This window comes from Asterias rubens, chromosome 11 (genome assembly GCF_902459465.1).
Source record: "Asterias rubens chromosome 11, eAstRub1.3, whole genome shotgun sequence".
NCBI lineage: Eukaryota > Metazoa > Echinodermata > Asteroidea > Forcipulatida > Asteriidae > Asterias > Asterias rubens.
This window is the reverse complement of record NC_047072.1, coordinates 8653462-8671669: the sequence shown is the minus strand read 5'-3', so window position 1 is coordinate 8671669 and position 18208 is coordinate 8653462. Positions and strand designations below refer to the sequence as shown.

The following is an 18208-nucleotide window of genomic DNA, read 5'->3' as shown; positions in this document are numbered from 1 at the left end:
TAGACAACTTCTACATGTAGTGGAAACTAATCTCAACCAGCCTGTATATAAAACTGTGTCATATACAAACTTCTTCTGATAGTGCGCCCCGTAACTTAAAGTCCTATTCAACCTAGTCCTATTGCTAAAATGTTAAACAACAAAATGAATATTTATAAGGCCCCGTCATTCAAAGCAAAAACACGATAAACAGTGACATCTGAACTTCAGTTTTCTTTTCTATTTTATGTGGATAGTCCGCCCGCCCCCCCCCCCCCCCCCCCCGAGCTACGACCGTCGCAAAGAAATAAAAACCGTCAAAGAGGTGTGATAGTTTCGAATCGAATCACAGAAGGAGCCATCTTTGGAAAGGTGGTCCCAATAACGGCTCTGCGCGTGCTTTTCATCAAGCGCCCTCTGTCGATTAAATAAAGTGCAGCCTGCCGGCGGTGTCTTTTTCTGAAGAGTCAACAAGTTTCATAATATTATTTCGTTCAGAAAACTATTGTGTTCGTTCACACACCTAGCAAAACGAAGGGCAATTTGACAGAGATGCTGTGTCTAGCACATATGGACAAATAAGGTAATTTTATTAGTCAAAGATTATTGGTACCAAACTAAATACGAGTGTCCCAAAAAAATCAGTCACTCACTCAGTCAATGGTCAAGTACCGTAAGGAGGTCAGTTTCGCTGTGTCAGCACCATCCATGTGTTGTGTCACGACGGGCCGGGTATTCGTTGTAAACAGTGTGTACAGGTCGGACCCGTCGGCCCATCGTACCCGTAGTGATCTTAACCCTCTCAGTCTCATATTTTAATAGGGTTTTTTTTGTATGGTGGGTGGGTTTAATTTAATAACTGGATTCTGGGTGAACGGATAATAACATAAATAACGTTATCACCGCTCCTGCCCCGTGCTGAGCCCCGTCACGTCCGTCCGAATTGACTTGTCTTGACCTAGCTCCACTTGTGTGGCCAAGGCTAGCTGAATCCTTGGCCACACAAGGGGGCTAGTCTTGACCCGGCCCAACCAAAAGCCCAAGTCGAGTTGTCTGACTGTTGTATAAATCAACCGTCGAGTTGTATGGACCGTCGAGTTGTCTGAACCGTCGAGTTGTATGACGGACGAGTTGTCTGGTCTCCACAAGTTTACCATAATAAAGTATATTGTAAGCAGGATTATTATACAGATACAAATCATCATTCTTTCCTTGCGTTGCATATAATGAGTGGGTTGGAGTACGAGTTGAGTTGACACATTTCATAAGCCATATTGCAAGTTAGATTTGATAATATTGTCTGGTACAATAACTCATTTATTAGTTACAATCACTTGGTCACAAATGCACGGCTTACTTTAGCCCAAGTTGTTGTACTCTTCCCTTGTGGCACTGACTGACGTCTTTACCAGGGCTACGCCTACTTCCATTTGATATTGAATTCCTCAGGCTACCTCCATGCCCAGACTACCGAGACAGTTGCTGCGCCACACGATTTTAGGGGCAAGCTTTTGTACAGCAAACTCCAGATTAGTTGTGATAACGTAACCCTCCTCCCGACGGCCGCAAGGGAGGAGGGGTACGTTATCGCAACTACCTCCAGATGAGAAAACCCTGTACTATTGTGCCATACATCCATTCATAATTGTGTCCTGGGTGTTCACGGTCTCTTATGTAACAGTGCCAAAGCTTGCCCCTAATCACCTGGCAAAGCAACTGTCTCGGTAGTTTGAGGAATTAAAAAAAAATGTTGGCCTGCAAACAAGTATCATACTGTTTTAAATACTTTATAGCATCATGACCTACATGCTGAACTTGTGTTAGTGTTCAATAACATTGTAAATAATACTTTTAATTGTTGTATAATTTATTGTGTTTATTTCTTTTTGTATTCAGATGTGAAAACTCCATTGACAACAGCAGAAACTTTTGTCACAACGAACTGAAAGGTAGAGCAGTGAAAATGAGTGATCCAGCAGAGACAGCCCCTCTGCTCAAGTCAGTAGAAACCACATCGGAATGGAGCGCAGACCGCATCCGAGCGAGTAAACGATGGATCACAATCGAGCCGGTCATATTTACAGCTCTGATCGCTTACGGGACGATTGGAACACTGCGCACTGAGTACATACGGATGTTGGTGGCAGAATCATTTGGTGTGAATGGGACCGGACTACAGCCGAATTGCAGCGTCAACCAGTCCGACCCTCAGTACAAGCTTCAGGAAGAGATTCAATCTCAGACTTCCTTGTCCGTCATGTATCTGCAGCTCTGCAGCGCATTCTTGAATATTTTCTCGGCTCCCGTGCTAAGCTCCTGGAGTGATCGTTCGGGGCGGAAAGGAGTGTTGTTCCTGGCAGCCCTAGGAATCTTTGTAAACTGCATCATGTATCTCGTCGTGACAACATTCAGTCTGTCTCAATACTTACTCTTCATCGGGGAGACGGTTCAAGGCCTGACCGGTAGCCTGATCCTGATCGTGGCTGCGTCCCTTGCTTATATCGCTGACATCACCACAAAGAAGAAACGCCTGTTCCGCTTTGTCATCATCGACACTACGCTGTTCTTTGCCATCGGCTTGTCCCAAGTCTTGATGGGTTACATCGTGAGGGATTATGGATATATGCCTCCCTTTGCTGCAGTGTCCGCAGCGCTAGCAGTAGCGCTTCTTTATATTGTTTTGCCGCCTTGTTTGATTGAGACTCGCCGATGCTCCGAGGAAGAGTCTTCAGGTAAATGGATGCTTGAAGAATTGCGCAGAATAGACATGGAAATTCGATCAAGGGGTAGGGGAGCAGTGGGCAGTGGGCAACTGCCCTCCCAAATGTGCAAAAAGTATTAGGACAACACTGGCACTGAAAGAAAAGAAAGAAAAAACAAAAAACAAAAAAAAGTTGTTGTTTTTGAATTCTCCATTTGCCTATTAACTTCTACAAAAAATTTGCTAAGCACAGGAAATTCTTGCCTAGCCAAAGCAGAACCAGCCGACATTCCATATTGTGTACACTGTTGAGACTGGTGCCCCACTCATTTTGTTCTTATGTAGCATAGAAATTTGTCTAAAGCAGTATTTTCTGCTAAACAGCTTTAAGAAATTGGGCCCAGGGTTGAAACGGCATTGAAGACCTACCATTCATTGCCGAGGTGACTCACAATAGAATTTGACTGTAGTTTCATAACATGTTTTGTTAGTTGTGAAGTTGGTACAAAATATGATTTTAGGAAATGTTGACTGTTTATTGTTTTACTATTTTCTGATCAATTCAGCTTTCGCCAATGAGTTGTCTATCATGATGAAGCGCATTATCTTACTGATGCGTGTCACAGAGGGCAGCAGACACATCATTCTCGTCTTATTGACCATGATTGGTTTCTTCACGACCCTCATGTTCCAGGTAAGAAAAAAAGAAAGAAAAAAAAAGGAACTAAACAACGACACACTGATTTCAATTTGTATATTTACAGTATTGTAAACGGGCCTGGAATTTCATCTTTGAGAGGGCAGTGGCAATAATATCCTTTTTGCAACCCGCCTAGGCCTGTTCTTGATAATTTACCTCGACTTTGTCTCGTAAAATTATCAAGAACCAGGCCTCGTTGGGTTTAAACCACTAGTTGAAAACCTCTTCACCACACATTGATTCCCTTATTTGCATCACCATAGCAAAAGCATTGGCACCACAACAACTACTGTGGGTTATTTTGCAGGTCTGAAGCTTCAGGATTGTTTCATTTGTTTATCTATTGACTTTTGAACAGGGCTCAATCACTATAGCCGTTTTACTTGGGATGGGATCACCATTTTGCTGGTCGACTGTTACTGTAGGGATATATACAGCGGTTACATTGATGACATGCTGCCTTGGTAAGTACGTGACTGATGTGCGGATGTGTACAAATATAACAATAGCAGGTCTGATATTTCACAGAAACAAGCCATTGCCTCCGTGCCCCCTGGTCATTGCCTTGGTGCCCTTGAAATGCTCGGGTAGAATTTTACAATGACCAAATTGTTTGATGGGCACCTAAAGTTGGGTACTTTTTGTACAACACAAAACAAAAATTGTCAAATTTTAGAAACTTTGACGAAATAGTTGCCTCAAACTGTTTTTTTTTTATCACTGCTTCTTGTTTGGTGCTAAAGAAAAAGAAGCAAAATATCTGGGGGTTTTCAGAAATGTGGCTGACCAAATGGAAGAGCTTTTGTTTTCTTGTAAATCCATTGTTTTGTCTTGTTGGACCCCCCTGTTCAGGTCTTCTGGTGGGCGGAGTTACCCTCCCACTTTGTCTCAAGGAACATTGGATTCTCTACATCTGCTGTTTCAGTTCAGCCGCAGCTTACCTGGTCACAGGAATAGCGCCCTCGACTCTGTTTCTCTTCGTAGGTAAGGAACGCAACCTTTAAAAAAAGTCTCCTTCGGCTTAGGGTTTGGGCTTAGGCTCTGGCTTATGCTTTGTCAGTTATTATGAAAATGTGTACTTAGGGTACTTGGCTTCCAACAGGCAGATTGAGCGTAAGCCAGATAACAAGCCTGAGCATGGGTTTCATAAAAGGAACTCTTGATCACTATGAGACCTTGAACCACAATAAGCAGATAAAACATTTTGTGACATTCTAAGCTGTGCCCATTGCAAGAAACAATGGATTTATCAGGACACTATTTCATGGCTCTCTGCTGACAGTGCTGGCTGCAAGCAAAGAATCGGCTACAAATTCTGGTGATGTGTACGTGTGTAAAGCCGGAGTTCCTTCAAGCTCAATAAAGAACCCATCGTTAAGAGAAGGGCCAAATTTCATAGAGCTGCTTACACATGGCTTAGCACAAAAAGTTGCTTAGCATGAAATTTCTTCCTTGATTACCAAAACAAAAATCTACTATCAAGGAAGAAATTTCATGCTAAGCAATTTTTTTGTAGCTCTAAGAAAATTGGGCCCAGGTGTTTCTGGCACGGTTGACTGCAGATAGGGCTGCAACATTTTTGTAAATGCGCTGTTCATAAATCAAGCAAAGCTCTGCATACCAGCATAAAAATAATAAGGGTTTCATGATGCCCTTCACATTTTTTTGGCAAAACAATGTAAACAGAAGTGTGTATTTGTGTTCACTTTACCGTTCATTTTGTGGTTTTAAGCCTGGCAATAAATAAGCCATTTTGAGACTTGGTGGATACATTGTTATAACACTGTAAGATTTGGGTAAATCTGTTTGTATACATCCAAACCACACAGTGCACTCCTACAGTGGGCACCATACCTCAGCAAGGCTGGTGGGGATCTTTCCAAAGGGTTGGCAAATATTATACATTATGGTTTATTTATTCACTGCACTGGCAGCCAAGCAGGCCGAAAAAGTACTTTTACAAGGAACAACAGTTATCTAATAATTAACGTTCTTTTGGTAAAGCATTGTTTGACCATCATACCATTCTACTTTCTGTACAGGAAGTGCCATTGGTTGTCTTCGTACTCTAACGGGGCCAGTGGTCAGGGCGGTCATGTCCAAGGCAGTAATGGAGCAGGAGCAAGGTTAGAGTAATTCAATCTCGGTGACTTATTTGTTCATACCGACTGCACTCATAATACCCCAAATTCCTTAAGGACACCATACACATTTGGTATTTGTCAAAGACCAGTGTCCTCACTTCCTTGGTGTGTACCATCATAAGCATAAAATAACAAGCGTGTGAAAATTTGGGCTCAATTGGTCATCGAGGTTGCGAGATATTAATGAAAGAAAAAAACACCCTTGTCGCACAAAGTTGTGTGCTTTCAGATGCTTGATTTTGAGACCTCAAATTCTAAATCTGAGGTCTCGAAATCAAATTCGTGGAAAATAACTTCTTTCTCGAAAACTACTCCACTTCAGAGGGAGTCGTTTCTCACAATGTTTTAAACCATCAACCTCTCCCCATTACTCGTTACCAAGATAGGTTTTATGCTAATGAATATTTTGAGTAATTACCAATAGTGTCCACTGCCTTTCAGCTTCAACGTAACTTTAGTTGACTGCACTAAACTCATACCCTTCTTCCTTACCATAGATGACTTTAATCTACTGCACTGCTGCATGATATTGTTCCTTACCAAAGGAGACTTGAGTCCACCGTACTCGGCCCCTAACATCTAAAACTAAGATTGCTTCAATATTTTCTCTTCACTGAGGCCTAAAGTTTTCCACCAGAGTGAAAGATCATTTCAGCAGAATCACGAGGAAATACATTTCTGAGTTATTTGGAAAATCTTCTCAGACTAAAAGTATAAGCTGGTTGACCTTTTTTTGTTGTTGCAGGTGTTGTATTTGCTATTATTGGCGTGATAGAGAGTGTAGCAGGGTTCGGATCCCCTCTGCTTCTCGGTAGCCTGTTTGCAGCAACGGTGGAGACGTACGGTGGTAGTTTATCATTCTACTTTCTAGCAGGGGTCAATGTTATCCCCATCACCCTTATATTGTGAGTATACAATTTTTACAAATTTATTTTCACTCCTGATTCTTCCTACAAAAGTCTGATTTCTTGTTCCTCAGAAAAATCAGCAAAAACCTGGGAGGAAGGGGGTGCCTGCAAAACCTAAATAAACAGTCCGCCCAATTTTAGTTTATTTTAAATTAGCTAGATCAGGAAACCAGTAGCGATTCATTCCCAAGCAATACTTCCCACCATTCAGTTTGTCATTCCTCCAATCTTAAAAACGTTAATTTGATTTTTGTGCAAACAATAAGCGATCAAGATCTGCACTTTGCACCTCTACTAACTCTATGGACAGGAATATCTTTCATAGGCACTTGAGAGTGAAACAAGCTCTCCTACAGTTACCCTTAAAGGAATGTTAAACAATTGGTAGGAAACAAAAATCGTGAAGATCACAGATTTACGTAAAACTTACACGGTCTAATGATGATGATAGTTGAAAGCATCCCTTGAAATATTTCCGTCTGAAATATCATATTTGATTAGAAAGAAATAATCTAACTTCGCGTTTTGGAGTTTATCGCTCAGTGAGCGTTTTATTAATTTTTACTTTGGCATCGATGCAATGCAAAATATGTTTATCAGTTTTTCACTATTTTCTCGTGACCCAGATGGCATTGAACAATGGAGAGTATAAATAGCACACAGTCAATTTGTTGAAGTGGGTCGTAGTTCATTCTCTTTTGATTAGACTTTGATTGTCTTTGTGGTTGGAAGAGACCAATGTTCAAGGTTGGCTTTGAAGGGGTTTGTCGTTAATGTTTTTGGTGACCAGCCCTGGCAGCAGGACCAGTAAAGCCTGGTTCATACTTCCTGCGAATGCGAATGCAAATGCGATACAAATTTTTGACATCATCCAGGGCTGTTTTCACAGCGAATGTTTCGCCGGAGTTCAGAACGGTTGAATTTATGCAAATTATTTTGTGCTATATGATTACAATTCAGTAGTATGTCAGCTCTTTCACTAGTACATACTTTACATTGAAAAAGGGAGGCTTTTTCAACACTGGACTACGTCTGACCCAGCCCTTGAAGAGCGGACCAGTGTTAAGGGCAGGCCTGATACTTCACAGAGGCAACCAAGCCGATTGTCTCCGTGTCCCCTGGTCATTGCCTTGGTGCCCTTAAAATGCTCCAGAAGAAATTTGCAATTTCATCATAGGGTGCCCTTTACTGAGAAGAAAATGCCTTGGTGCCCTTGTCCTTTCAAAAACGAAGCATACAGCCAAGTAAGGGACAATGCTGTTCGACCCTCAACAACTAGTGATTTGGTTTCTAAAGCATGGTACACAAATACATCTTGAGTTTTTCTTTTACCATGTCATAACACCGCTTACTGTTATCACACACTCAGGCATACTCAGATTGCATAGTGAAAATACTGTTACTCGTCGGATAAGTCCCCATTGGCATGAGACTCCCTTAGGGCCTACTATTTAATATTAGCCTAGTTGAGCCCTCCTTAGTTTTTAATTTAGCATGCTAACCTTCCAGTGCTTACTGTTTGAAAATTAATGATGTTACAGTGCTAATCCATGGTGGCTGCGCAGGTTGACCGCCTAATTTTCGTGCTTATCTATGAATAGTAAGCACGACCTTTCACCAGCGCTGTTAAAGTTTGAATGTCAAAGCCGTTACTGACCTGTGTATTATTTCTTTGTTTCTGTTCACAGTATTCTTCACATAATCACTGTGCGATCAAAGAACCAAGAGAGCAAAAATGTCCAGACTTCTCAGGAAGAAAAGCCAAATGACAAGGTGCTTTAGGAAGCGGCATCAGTTCTGTAGGAATAGGCTGGAATTTTCCCATCTACATCAACTGAGGCATGTAAACACTAAATTAGCCCTGCTAAGCAAGAAAAAAAGACGTTTAGGGTAAGGACATGATAATGGATGTGATGTGATATAGTTTTGAGATCCCGACAAAATTAATTTTTTAATTTACTGCCTCTCATCATCCTTTTTAACTGCCTTTCTCAAAACCAAGAGCTCAAATTTGATGCTCCAAGCTGTTTGGCCGTTATGCACTGATTAGCCAGCAGAATGAATATTATTTACATTTTAAATTGGTTTATAGTGGTTTATGTTCTATGCATTCATTGTACAGTACTTGTATCAGGTTGAAAATGATTTATATGAGTTTGTTTTGGGGTTTTTGTTTTGTTGATTTTTAATATAAAAAAAAAGAAAAGTTGTTTAACATTTTAATTTTTATTTTTAAGTGACTTTAGATTATGTAATTTCTACAAATTAATTTTATAAGATAAACTATATATCCTGAAATTCTGGGTATGATATGTAATTGTAGATACACTCTTTTACTATTGGTAATTGATGGTATGACAAGCAATAACTGTATAATATAAACTTTTAAAATAATGTGAAATGGGACAAACACAGTATTAACTGTTGCCCTCCTTTTTATTTGAGTTGATTGTCGGATACTCTGCAAATAAAATTTTTATATAAAGTGTATATTGGATTAATATAATTTTTTTAACATGTAATGAGTATCAACTGCTTCATCATCGACAATGAACGTATTCAAGTGGGAGATTTAAAGACAGTGGACACTATTGGCAATTGTCAAAGACTAGCCTTCACAGTTGGTGTATCTCAACATACATGTATGCATAAAATAACAAACCTGTAAAAATTTGAGCTCAATCAGTCATGGAAGTTGCGAGATAATAAGGAAAGAAGAAAAAAAACTTGCAACACGAAGTTGTGTGCGTTTAGATGGTTGATTTCGTGACCTTAAGTTCTAAACTTGAGGTCTTGAAATCAAATTCGTGGATTATTACTTCTTTCTCGAAAACTATGGCACTGCAGAGGGAGCCATTTCTCACAATGTTTTATACCATCAACCTCTACCCATTACTCGTCACCAAGAAAGGTTTTATGCGAATAATTATTTTGAGTAATTACCAATAGTGACCACTGCCTTTAAGGCGTCGTACAGTACCTACCAGCAGTTGCTTGCATACATGTACATGTGTGTATACATGTATATGTATGTGGTTTAACTAACCCAGTTGGGTAGTGGTTAGAATCTATACCCCCAAAAAAAGTATTTTTTAACAGCATTTGTTTAATTTCTTATAGCCTTCTGCACTGATGTCACAATTGCCCAAAATACCCCTTCTCTTAAAGGCAGTGGACACTATTGGTAATTACTCAAAATAATTATTGGCATAAAACCTTACTTGGTAACAAGCAATGGGGAGAGGTTGATAGTATCAAACATTGTGAGAAACGGCTCCCTCTGAAGTGACGTAGCTTTCCGAGAAAGAAGCAATTTTCTATGAATTTGATTTCGAGGCCTCAAGCTTAGAATTTGAGGTCTCCGAAATCAAGCATCTGAAAGTACACAACTTTGTGTGACAAGGGTGATTTTTCTTTCATTATTATCTCGCAACTTCGACGACCGATTGAGCTCAAATTTTCACAGGTTTGATATTTTATGTATATCATGAGATACACCAAGTGAGAAGACTGCTCTTTGACAATTACCAATAGTGTCCACTGTCTTTAATGAGTTATGCACTAGCTTCCACAGATTGACATCCCATCGTTAAGACCAAGTATTTATGAATGCTGGGCCATTTTACTCCACAGATATAAAAATAATGATTATTTTTTTAGTTATTTACCATCCCATCCATATTTTAAACAACATTACCAGCGATAATTCTGATCTGATAATGTACTTACACTTGACAGCTACCCTACCCTTAACAACAATAAAATAAAATGAATGCGCACAAAAAATATTAATAATAAATTAAATAGTAATAAATATATAATATAAGTGAACAAAAACCTTTTTAAGGTATAGTTTTACTTATTTATGTTAAAATAAAAAGCTATTCTAATAATATGTATATTATATTGAAAACTTATATTTTAAAAGGGTTTATTATAATACAAATTATAGTCTCTTTATTAATAATAGATTAGCAGTTATGTTACAATTCGTTGTTTCTAAAATTGTTAGATTTAAAAACTGAAGTATTCAACAATGAATGCTGCATTTACAATAGACTTGTGCAAGTCGCTTGTGTACCAGAAAACAACATAAATGTATTACATATAGATGTTAACTTTGCATCATGATGTAGACTAAACTTTTGTAAGCAAATAAATCTTCTTTTCAAACTAAAAAATTGGTTATACATACAATATCCACAGCATAGTGTTATGATTACAGTTTCAATTTTTTTTCCCGGTTGTTTTGCACATTGTCTGCATTGTACATAGATCTGAGATCATACTGTCGTAGACGTTTCCGAGAACAATTGACTAACAAGTGGTGGCTTCCACTAGCGCAAAACTAACCACTGTATCTTGATGCCAACAATTGCAACATAAGCAACCAAGCAGCGAACATACTGCAGGGGGTTTCGTGGGTGCTTTATAAATGGCCATACATTTATAAGAAGGCAAGAAGGTGGGTAGAAAACATTTTGTTGTAAAATAAATCTATTTGAAAGTGTACTTTAGTGGTGTATATTATGCAGATGTTGAGGGCAGAGCTTCTTTTTGAATTGAAATAGGATCCTATTGATGTTTAAAGAAAATAGTATGACTGTTTCCTCGCAAGTGAGTTTTGTGCTCGCATAATTGGTCCCACTTGCATATTGTAGCAAACATATACGTAAGTTTGTGCAAGTTGAGCACAGCGCCGATAATTGTTGGCCGTTGGTTAATCACTGGTCATTGACTAAACAGATATTGTTTAGGACTGCCAACATACACCACCTGCTGCTAGCATCCACACAAAGTACATCAGTAAAAAATTGATTTGCATAAACTGCACTGCATATAAATATGAGGCTGGTTGTGTCTATACGACCAATTTGGCCATCGCTTTCTTGGTTCCTTCTATCTGTAGTTCACTCTCCACCTCGACCACCCTATCGTTGAAATCCTCGCTTTCGCTGGCGAGCGTTCCAAGAAGGTTACTGAGCTTGAGCAGATCGGGGCGCTGGTCGTCCAGGTGGAACTGAAGCGGCTTGAAGCCCTTGGCCTGGAGCTTCTTCACCATCTTCCCTGTGGTGTGTTGCTGCTTGAGGAATGAGATGAAGACCAGCCTGGCGGGGTAGACTTCCTTGTGGTACCTCTCAAAGAGATCGGCAAAACTGGAGGGTGTAACGAAGGGAGGCGATGTCACACACAATTAATTATTGCAAATGTATTGGAGGGAGATGTCACGCACGAACAGTTGCTGACAATGTAATGAAGGGAAGGAGTTGTCGAGCACAAACAGTTATTGCCAACGTAACAAAGGGAGGGAGACGTCACGCATGAAAAGTTGTTGCCAACGTAACAAGGGAGGGAGATGTCACGCACATACAATTATTGCCATTGTTACAAAGGGAGGGAGATGTCACACACAGAGGTTCTTGACAAACAAAAAGACTAATCAATCTGCCATATTTGGTTGTTGGCAAGAGTTTTGCTGATTACCAGTGCAAATTGTTCATGTCCCATATGATGTGGGGGGATTATGTTGACGTCATCCAGCAGCCATCTTAGAGGTAAACCGATAATGAAACAATGGAAACGCACAGACTTGTCCAGGATTGGCCAATGAACAACCTCCTTTTGACCTCTACTCAAACCACGCCATGCATAAGGTCTATTGTTGACAAAAATAGGACATCAGCCTTCAATGATAATGACACAGCTGTTTGATTTCCAAACAGTTTAAGAAAAGACAAAATTAACCAAAATCCAAGTAAAATCAAATCATGGGCAAGTACCCGTTTCGAAGATTATACTTACAAGTATCGGTTGAAGTCAATGAAGATTGGATCATTCTCCTCTTCATCTGTGACCATGATGAATGTCTTACAAACTTTCTTCTCTGTGTAGTAGGGCAAGAGACTAGCAGCAGGGGCTGTCCCTCCCACTGCGCTCAAAGTCGTCGCCAAGTGGAGAACCTGGAAGAAAACGCAGAGATGCCAACATTTCCGATTTTGACAAAATTTGTACGACTAATTTAGCCAATTACAAGATCCTCATGTGTCTTGACTCATGTTTATTTTCATAGTGTGTTTCACTAAATTGTATTTGTTATCCAATTGTTTGTGTGAATTGTAGCGCATGAAACGGCGCATACCTAGTAGTAGTGTCAGTGAAAACAACGCGCTCACAGTAAAATAGCCTGGCATATAACTTGGCGTATACAGACTTGCAACTTTCTAAATGCGAAAAAATGAGGAAATGGACGAGCACACTCAACTTTTGTTAAGTGTTTTTTTAAATATTCTATGCCACTGTTTTGAAAAGAACAAGAGGAAATCAGCTGATCAGCTGAAAAAATTCCAGCATAAGTATACATAGGCTGGTTTCCTCGATTTACACGTGGTCTGTTCGGCAACAACATTTCCACAGTATAGACTTTGTTGTACAAAGTCTATGATTGTTACTGAACAATGACACATCGCACCAGACACAAAACAAAACTCTTCTCCTGTAACTTTTTGTTGCTCATACCTCTTCGATAGTTCTAGGCATAACTGGTGGGTGGTGGTTGGTCCGATTGAAGAAGCACAACTCGGCCTTAGCGATGGCACAGATGAGGCTAGCAATGATGGTACTGGTCTGTACAGCGATGGCCATGGACTGAGAGCGATCTCCGATGACTACCACCGGAGCGTCAATGCTCATCCTGAAAGGAGGTACAGAAAGAATGGTTCTCATAATCACCCGAGTGAAAACAGTTGGTATGAATGGCGTCAGGGTTGCAAGCATATACTGAACCCTTTTACACTATTGCTATCTGAATTAGCCGATACAGATTTATCACGTGAAGGATAGGATGCCCTTTAAGCAATGCCCTCAGCAACAGCCGGAGCTAACTAGCCTTAGCCACAACTCCATAACTCAAGGGATTTTTTTTTTTTTTTAGGGATGCAAAAGCATCTAAAGACTGGTCCCCTGTCTATATCCGTACCCTGTGACCGCCAAAATGGCTCGTGGCCAATCTCTGGCGTAATTCACAAGCATCGAAGTTTAATGTCAGATACTTACTTGATTTCCAAAAGCCTTCTTTCAGCAATAGGGAGCAGCAGATGATAGAATGTAGCAACTACCTTCCTTTCGGACTTCAATTTTTCTGTCAAAGGAAATTTTAAAAAGAAACAAGTGTTACTCAATTGACCCCATCAAGTGAAGCATTAATAGCGCCCACACCGCGGTCAAAGAAAACATCTAGGTACGCGGGTCCCTCCTGAATTTTTGGTGTTGATCTCGTCCAGCTATATAAACAAAAAATGAAGAGGTGCACTTACCTTCTCGCATGACCTTGATGGTGAGCAGTCGCTCCATGAGTTTGCCGTAGGGGAGATTGACTGGCTCATCAGCCCTCAACCTCTCTTCGATAACCATATCTACAGCAGGGCAGCAAAGATCCTCATAATACCTATACATTCAAATGAAATCAATATCATCGTAATGTTTTAACCTGAGCAGTCTCGGGCCGATTAAATTGGCTTAAAGGGTTTGGGTACCTTTTTGTAAAACACAAAATACAGTCATCCAGTTGTCCACAGATTTACATTAAAACTTACTCGGTATAATCTGTTAGTTCTTTGGTGCACAGATTTGAACATCAAATCAAAAGAAAGCTCTAAACAACCGAATGAGCCTGGGCGGTGAATATGGGTGTTGTAGTTTTGAAGTTTTGACCGTTTATTAAAGTCCAATTTTACATGTTTTTGGTGGTCACCAAAGGGTTAGGGAGAGCAACTTAAAGCATATTTTACCAGTGCAGTCCTTGGTCAAACAGAAACATCCAAACAGGGTGTTGTAGATCGAGGGTTTAGGATGGTAAGATTTTCAAAGATTAAAAGTACATAAAGTTGTCGGCTCTCACCAAAGCAATGTGTCCAGCATGGCCTCCCTCCTGCTGATGAGTTCCTTAGACTCCTCATTCAGACTGTCCTTAAATGTCTTGACGTGAGCGTATGGGACGTTGTACAGCAGCAATAGACCGTTGACGTTGGTGTGGGTCATTCTACTGCAGTTCTGTACCATTGAATCTATGGGGGCTCGCTTGCCATAGCAAAAAGGCAGGAACCACGGCAAGTTAGCAAAGTCCTGGGAAAAAGGAAGGAAAACAGATGTTTAATAAAGGATGCTTAAGTTCACCTCCCCCCCAACCCCCCCCCCCCAAAAAAAAAAAACACCCACAACAAACGTGAAAGCTCATTCAACAATTTCCTAGTTTGGCCACAAAACACAGATCAGTGAGTGAGTGTGTTAACTATAGATTACTTGGGTCAGTTAAGGGATGAGGAGTATATCCGTCCTGTGCATGCAGTTAGCAGCACTACCAGTTTGTGCATGATCCATTTAAGTCCACTGTTGCGAAAAGGGTGCAAGTTGTCAGACAAAAAAGATGTTTTATTCTGGTCCTTTTCTTTCATGGAGCTTTTCCGTAATGAAAGACTTAAAATACTTGCTTAAAATGATTTAAAGAAGAGAGGACACAAATCTTCAGAAGCCCAATGTGTGGCTAATTGTGTTCTACTGACTGCAGGAAACAGAAATATGATTTTAAAAAAGTTACTATCTGAACATGCGTTCAGATCTGTGAACTTAATAAAAAAAAACATAACTACTTTTCAGAAAGACATATTGTTCTATTTGGTTACCCTTACATGAGCAACTATGGAATAGCCCTACACACAAGGTTCAAGACAGAGTTAACTTGCTTTACCTTCTCGGGATTGAAGTGCACAAGGTCAGACAGTTTCTTCCAGGGTTCCTTAGGGAGATGAAGAGCAAAGAACTCCAGATTGACAGTTGAAATACTGGATGCCCACTGTTTGATGCGTCGAGCTACCGAGCCACTCAAAGATCCAAACTAAGCAAAGGAAGTTACAAATTTAAGTATTGTGAAAGAAACTTCAAATCAAATCCTCTGTAACCCTCCTGTCGTGTACAGGACAGACTTCCTCAAAAGTACCATACGTTCTAGACTAGCAGTGAGCACTTAGGTTTCTTCTGTTCACTTTGTTTTACTTGTACAGTTTGCAAAGCTCATGGCTTGTGTAATGTGGCCTAGTCTCTTCCTGCAATCTGTGGAAAGAGCCGGTTGGGCAGGAGAGTAGACCGATAGTATTAGGGTTAATTTAACCAAAACATGTGGTTGGACTTTTGAAGAATGACTACATAATGCTTCTATTTCAAACACCCTCTCCTTACACTCAACCCGCCCCCCTTCTAAAAACTATTGGTATCTATTCTGGAAGAATTTTCTTTGGCAATAATCGTTTGTAGAAGAGTACAAGTGAACAAATCTTCCTTAAAAAAGTTTGTTAATCAGTGAAAGAGTTGAAGGCATCAGAAAGGATAAATACTTCCTATGAGTTGGGTACAGTGTTGGGTATACATGTCCCAAAGTTGAACTGCCGTTGAAATTTTCTAACTTAGGGTGTCGGACTTGAGTGAAGTACCTTTGGTTTATAGATGATGAGATTCTTGATAGCAACCTTAATCTTCGCAACTGCCCTTCTCTGACGACTCTGCCCTTTCTTGGGATTCATCTCCTGCAACTTGAGTTTCTTCTCCCACTCCCTAATCTTCCTACCAGAGTCCAGCATGGTGGCAGCCTTCAAGATCTCAACCAGGCCAAACTCCTTGGAGTTGGCCAGTAAACTGTCTACCAGGTCATGATCGTTGTGAGCCCAGGCCGACGCAAGAGCGTGAGTCTTTGTTGCTGTGCAAAAGTAAAAGGTGTTGAGACATTATTTTTTTGATTTTCAAAATACTTGGCTTTAAATGGCAAAGTTTTCTTGACAGTTAATGATTTTGAAAATGTTTCACCAAAATCTTAACAATTACAGTGTATCAGTGTATGTGAAGAGTTGTCTAATGTTTGTGGCTTTTTCAAAAAGGCTCTTTATTTGGGTATATCATCCTGAAGACAAGATTTCAACTCTCCTCTTTAATAAATCCTTGTTTGATTTAACAAACGTGTTCCATCATATAACAATCATTTGGGCTGTTTCAACAAGCAGTCTCTATAACAACAAGACCGATAGTTTAAGAAAAAATTGATGGCGGAGACTTTTACCTAGAGACAGCTCTACTCCACTTCGTCGTAGCACGGTCAGGATGGCTACATACTTGTCTCGATTCTTCCCATGGGCATCATAATGACGCTCAAATGAGCTCTGCCCCATGAAGAGCTTACGCCCTCGTCCCCGCAGCTTTCCTTTGCCTCTTGAGGTGGGAGGCATGGTGTGAATCTGTTCCGTCTAGCTGAAGTACATCTACTTTTTAATTGAAGGTGAAGCTGTTTGAGCTACATGTATTGCAATAAAAAAATGTATGAAACTTTTATTTGAATGTATCAATATTTATAGTCTCGAGACTTGGGTAAGGTGATCCCTTTACAATTATTACAGCACAGAATTGTTCTATACATGTACAGCCATAAGGTGCAAGCAAGTGAAGCAGAAAGAAAATAAACGAAGTGGGGACAAAGAACTTGAAATCGGAAGAAGTTTACAAAACCCAACAAAATTAGGGTGCACTGCAGGCAGCAGGCAGGCCCAGGGGAGAGTTTGATATAAAAACAATAGTGACCACCATCTGCACTCAAACTTGCAATTGCATTTTCTTTTAGCTTGAGTAGGCCCCTAACTAAGGCCCTATGCCCCAATTCATTTTTAACCTCAGAAAGTGAAATCTGGAGTCAGTCTGATGGTCTGCTGAAGGCGTGCATTATAAAAAATTATGAGCAGGCCAGACAGGAAGTGTTTATCAATAAAACTCAGATCGTTACCCGATTTGGTGAACAAAACAACTCCATTATTTTTATCATCATCATGATCATGTCATAACTGTCAGAACACAACTTTTTTTTAGCCAAATTTTCTGCTGAATAACAAATAGCCGCGGTTTAAATGGAAGTAGGATTTAACGCAAACATTTCATGCCAATGGCACAAAATGGAAACAAAATTGAGCACAAAATCAACCGGTAAAGCTATCATCGACGTTCTCCGATCCGATTTTCAACGAAAAAACCCATTGCATTACATTGCATCTATTTCGTGAAAATAAACTATTACAAAAGTAACATTAACTCGGCACTTCAACACACAAACTTACCTTCGTTTTCCAAACTGTGTCACCTGTGACGTCTCATGATTGTTGTTTTCTTTAAAAAGTGGCAGTTTGTTGGAGTTTGTTCGTTTTTTATAACAAGGCGAGTCGCGCAGACGACAGACAGACACAGACGATGATGCAAGCTTGTGAAAAAATTGTTCTAGCGAGAGCCGAATAACAAACAAACGAACATTAAACGGTTTACATAAACCAGCGACATTCATGAAAGAAAATAGTTCGTAATTTTTGTGTATTTTTGAAGTTTTTGTAAATTAAAAGTACATTTTTAAGTACATTTGCAATAGAAACTACAATTTGAACAATTGTGCGATGTTTTGGGGGCACTGTTAGTATTTTATTCAATTTTGTATTATCGTGGACGAATATGCAAGTTGAGATTTGGAAAACCACATTGGAGTAAACAACATTTCTCTTAGTTGTGCAATTATGATAAAAACAAACGGTGATGAGTTTTTGATGTCCAAAAATAGACTGTTCTTCTTTCTTCACGGCATTCGACAAAAAGTTAGGTAAGATTTAAATTATTTGATATTTTCTAGTAGTGTGCATGCTATATGGTTGTTACATTTTGTATGACAATTAAATGAAATTCACTCACACTTTACTCGTCAAGC

General features: G+C 39.8%; 2 protein-coding genes across 2 annotated transcripts; one reads left to right on the top strand and one right to left on the bottom strand.

The window, feature by feature from the left end:
* The first annotated feature begins 427 nt into the window (after positions 1 to 427).
* On the top strand, positions 428 to 8398 carry LOC117296292 (proton-coupled folate transporter-like). The gene is made up of 8 exons (XM_033779141.1): positions 428 to 562; positions 1876 to 2711; positions 3247 to 3374; positions 3739 to 3844; positions 4233 to 4364; positions 5423 to 5506; positions 6270 to 6429; positions 8121 to 8398. The coding sequence occupies exons 2-8, from the start codon at positions 1943 to 1945 to the stop codon at positions 8212 to 8214; spliced, it is 1473 nt and encodes a 490-aa protein (XP_033635032.1). The 5' UTR covers positions 428 to 562; positions 1876 to 1942; the 3' UTR covers positions 8215 to 8398.
* A 1513-nt stretch (positions 8399 to 9911) lies between these two features.
* Positions 9912 to 17734, bottom strand: LOC117296291. The gene is made up of 10 exons (XM_033779139.1): positions 17577 to 17734; positions 16535 to 16765; positions 15915 to 16177; positions 15176 to 15322; positions 14330 to 14553; positions 13746 to 13876; positions 13486 to 13570; positions 12949 to 13123; positions 12235 to 12392; positions 9912 to 11588 (listed from the first exon to the last, which is right to left on the bottom strand). The coding sequence occupies exons 2-10, from the start codon at positions 16698 to 16700 to the stop codon at positions 11294 to 11296; spliced, it is 1644 nt and encodes a 547-aa protein (XP_033635030.1). The 5' UTR covers positions 16701 to 16765; positions 17577 to 17734; the 3' UTR covers positions 9912 to 11293.
* Between the last annotated feature and the right edge of the window lie 474 nt (positions 17735 to 18208).

Bases quoted from the DNA above. Each gene is read 5' to 3' on its own strand.
- LOC117296292 (XM_033779141.1), top strand. From the start codon at position 1,943: ATGAGTGATCCAGCAGAGACAGCCCCTCTGCTCAAGTCAGTAGAAACC. The intron at 2,712-3,246 runs GTAAATGGATGC...TGATCAATTCAG, and splicing joins CTCCGAGGAAGAGTCTTCAG to CTTTCGCCAATGAGTTGTCT. The intron at 3,845-4,232 runs GTAAGTACGTGA...CCCCCTGTTCAG, and splicing joins ATTGATGACATGCTGCCTTG to GTCTTCTGGTGGGCGGAGTT.
- LOC117296291 (XM_033779139.1), bottom strand. From the start codon at position 16,700: ATGCCTCCCACCTCAAGAGGCAAAGGAAAGCTGCGGGGACGAGGGCGT. The intron at 16,178-16,534 runs GTAAAAGTCTCC...ACTTTTGCACAG, and splicing joins TGGAGTAGAGCTGTCTCTAG to CAACAAAGACTCACGCTCTT. The intron at 12,393-12,948 runs GTATGAGCAACA...GTTTTCTTCCAG, and splicing joins TGCCTAGAACTATCGAAGAG to GTTCTCCACTTGGCGACGAC.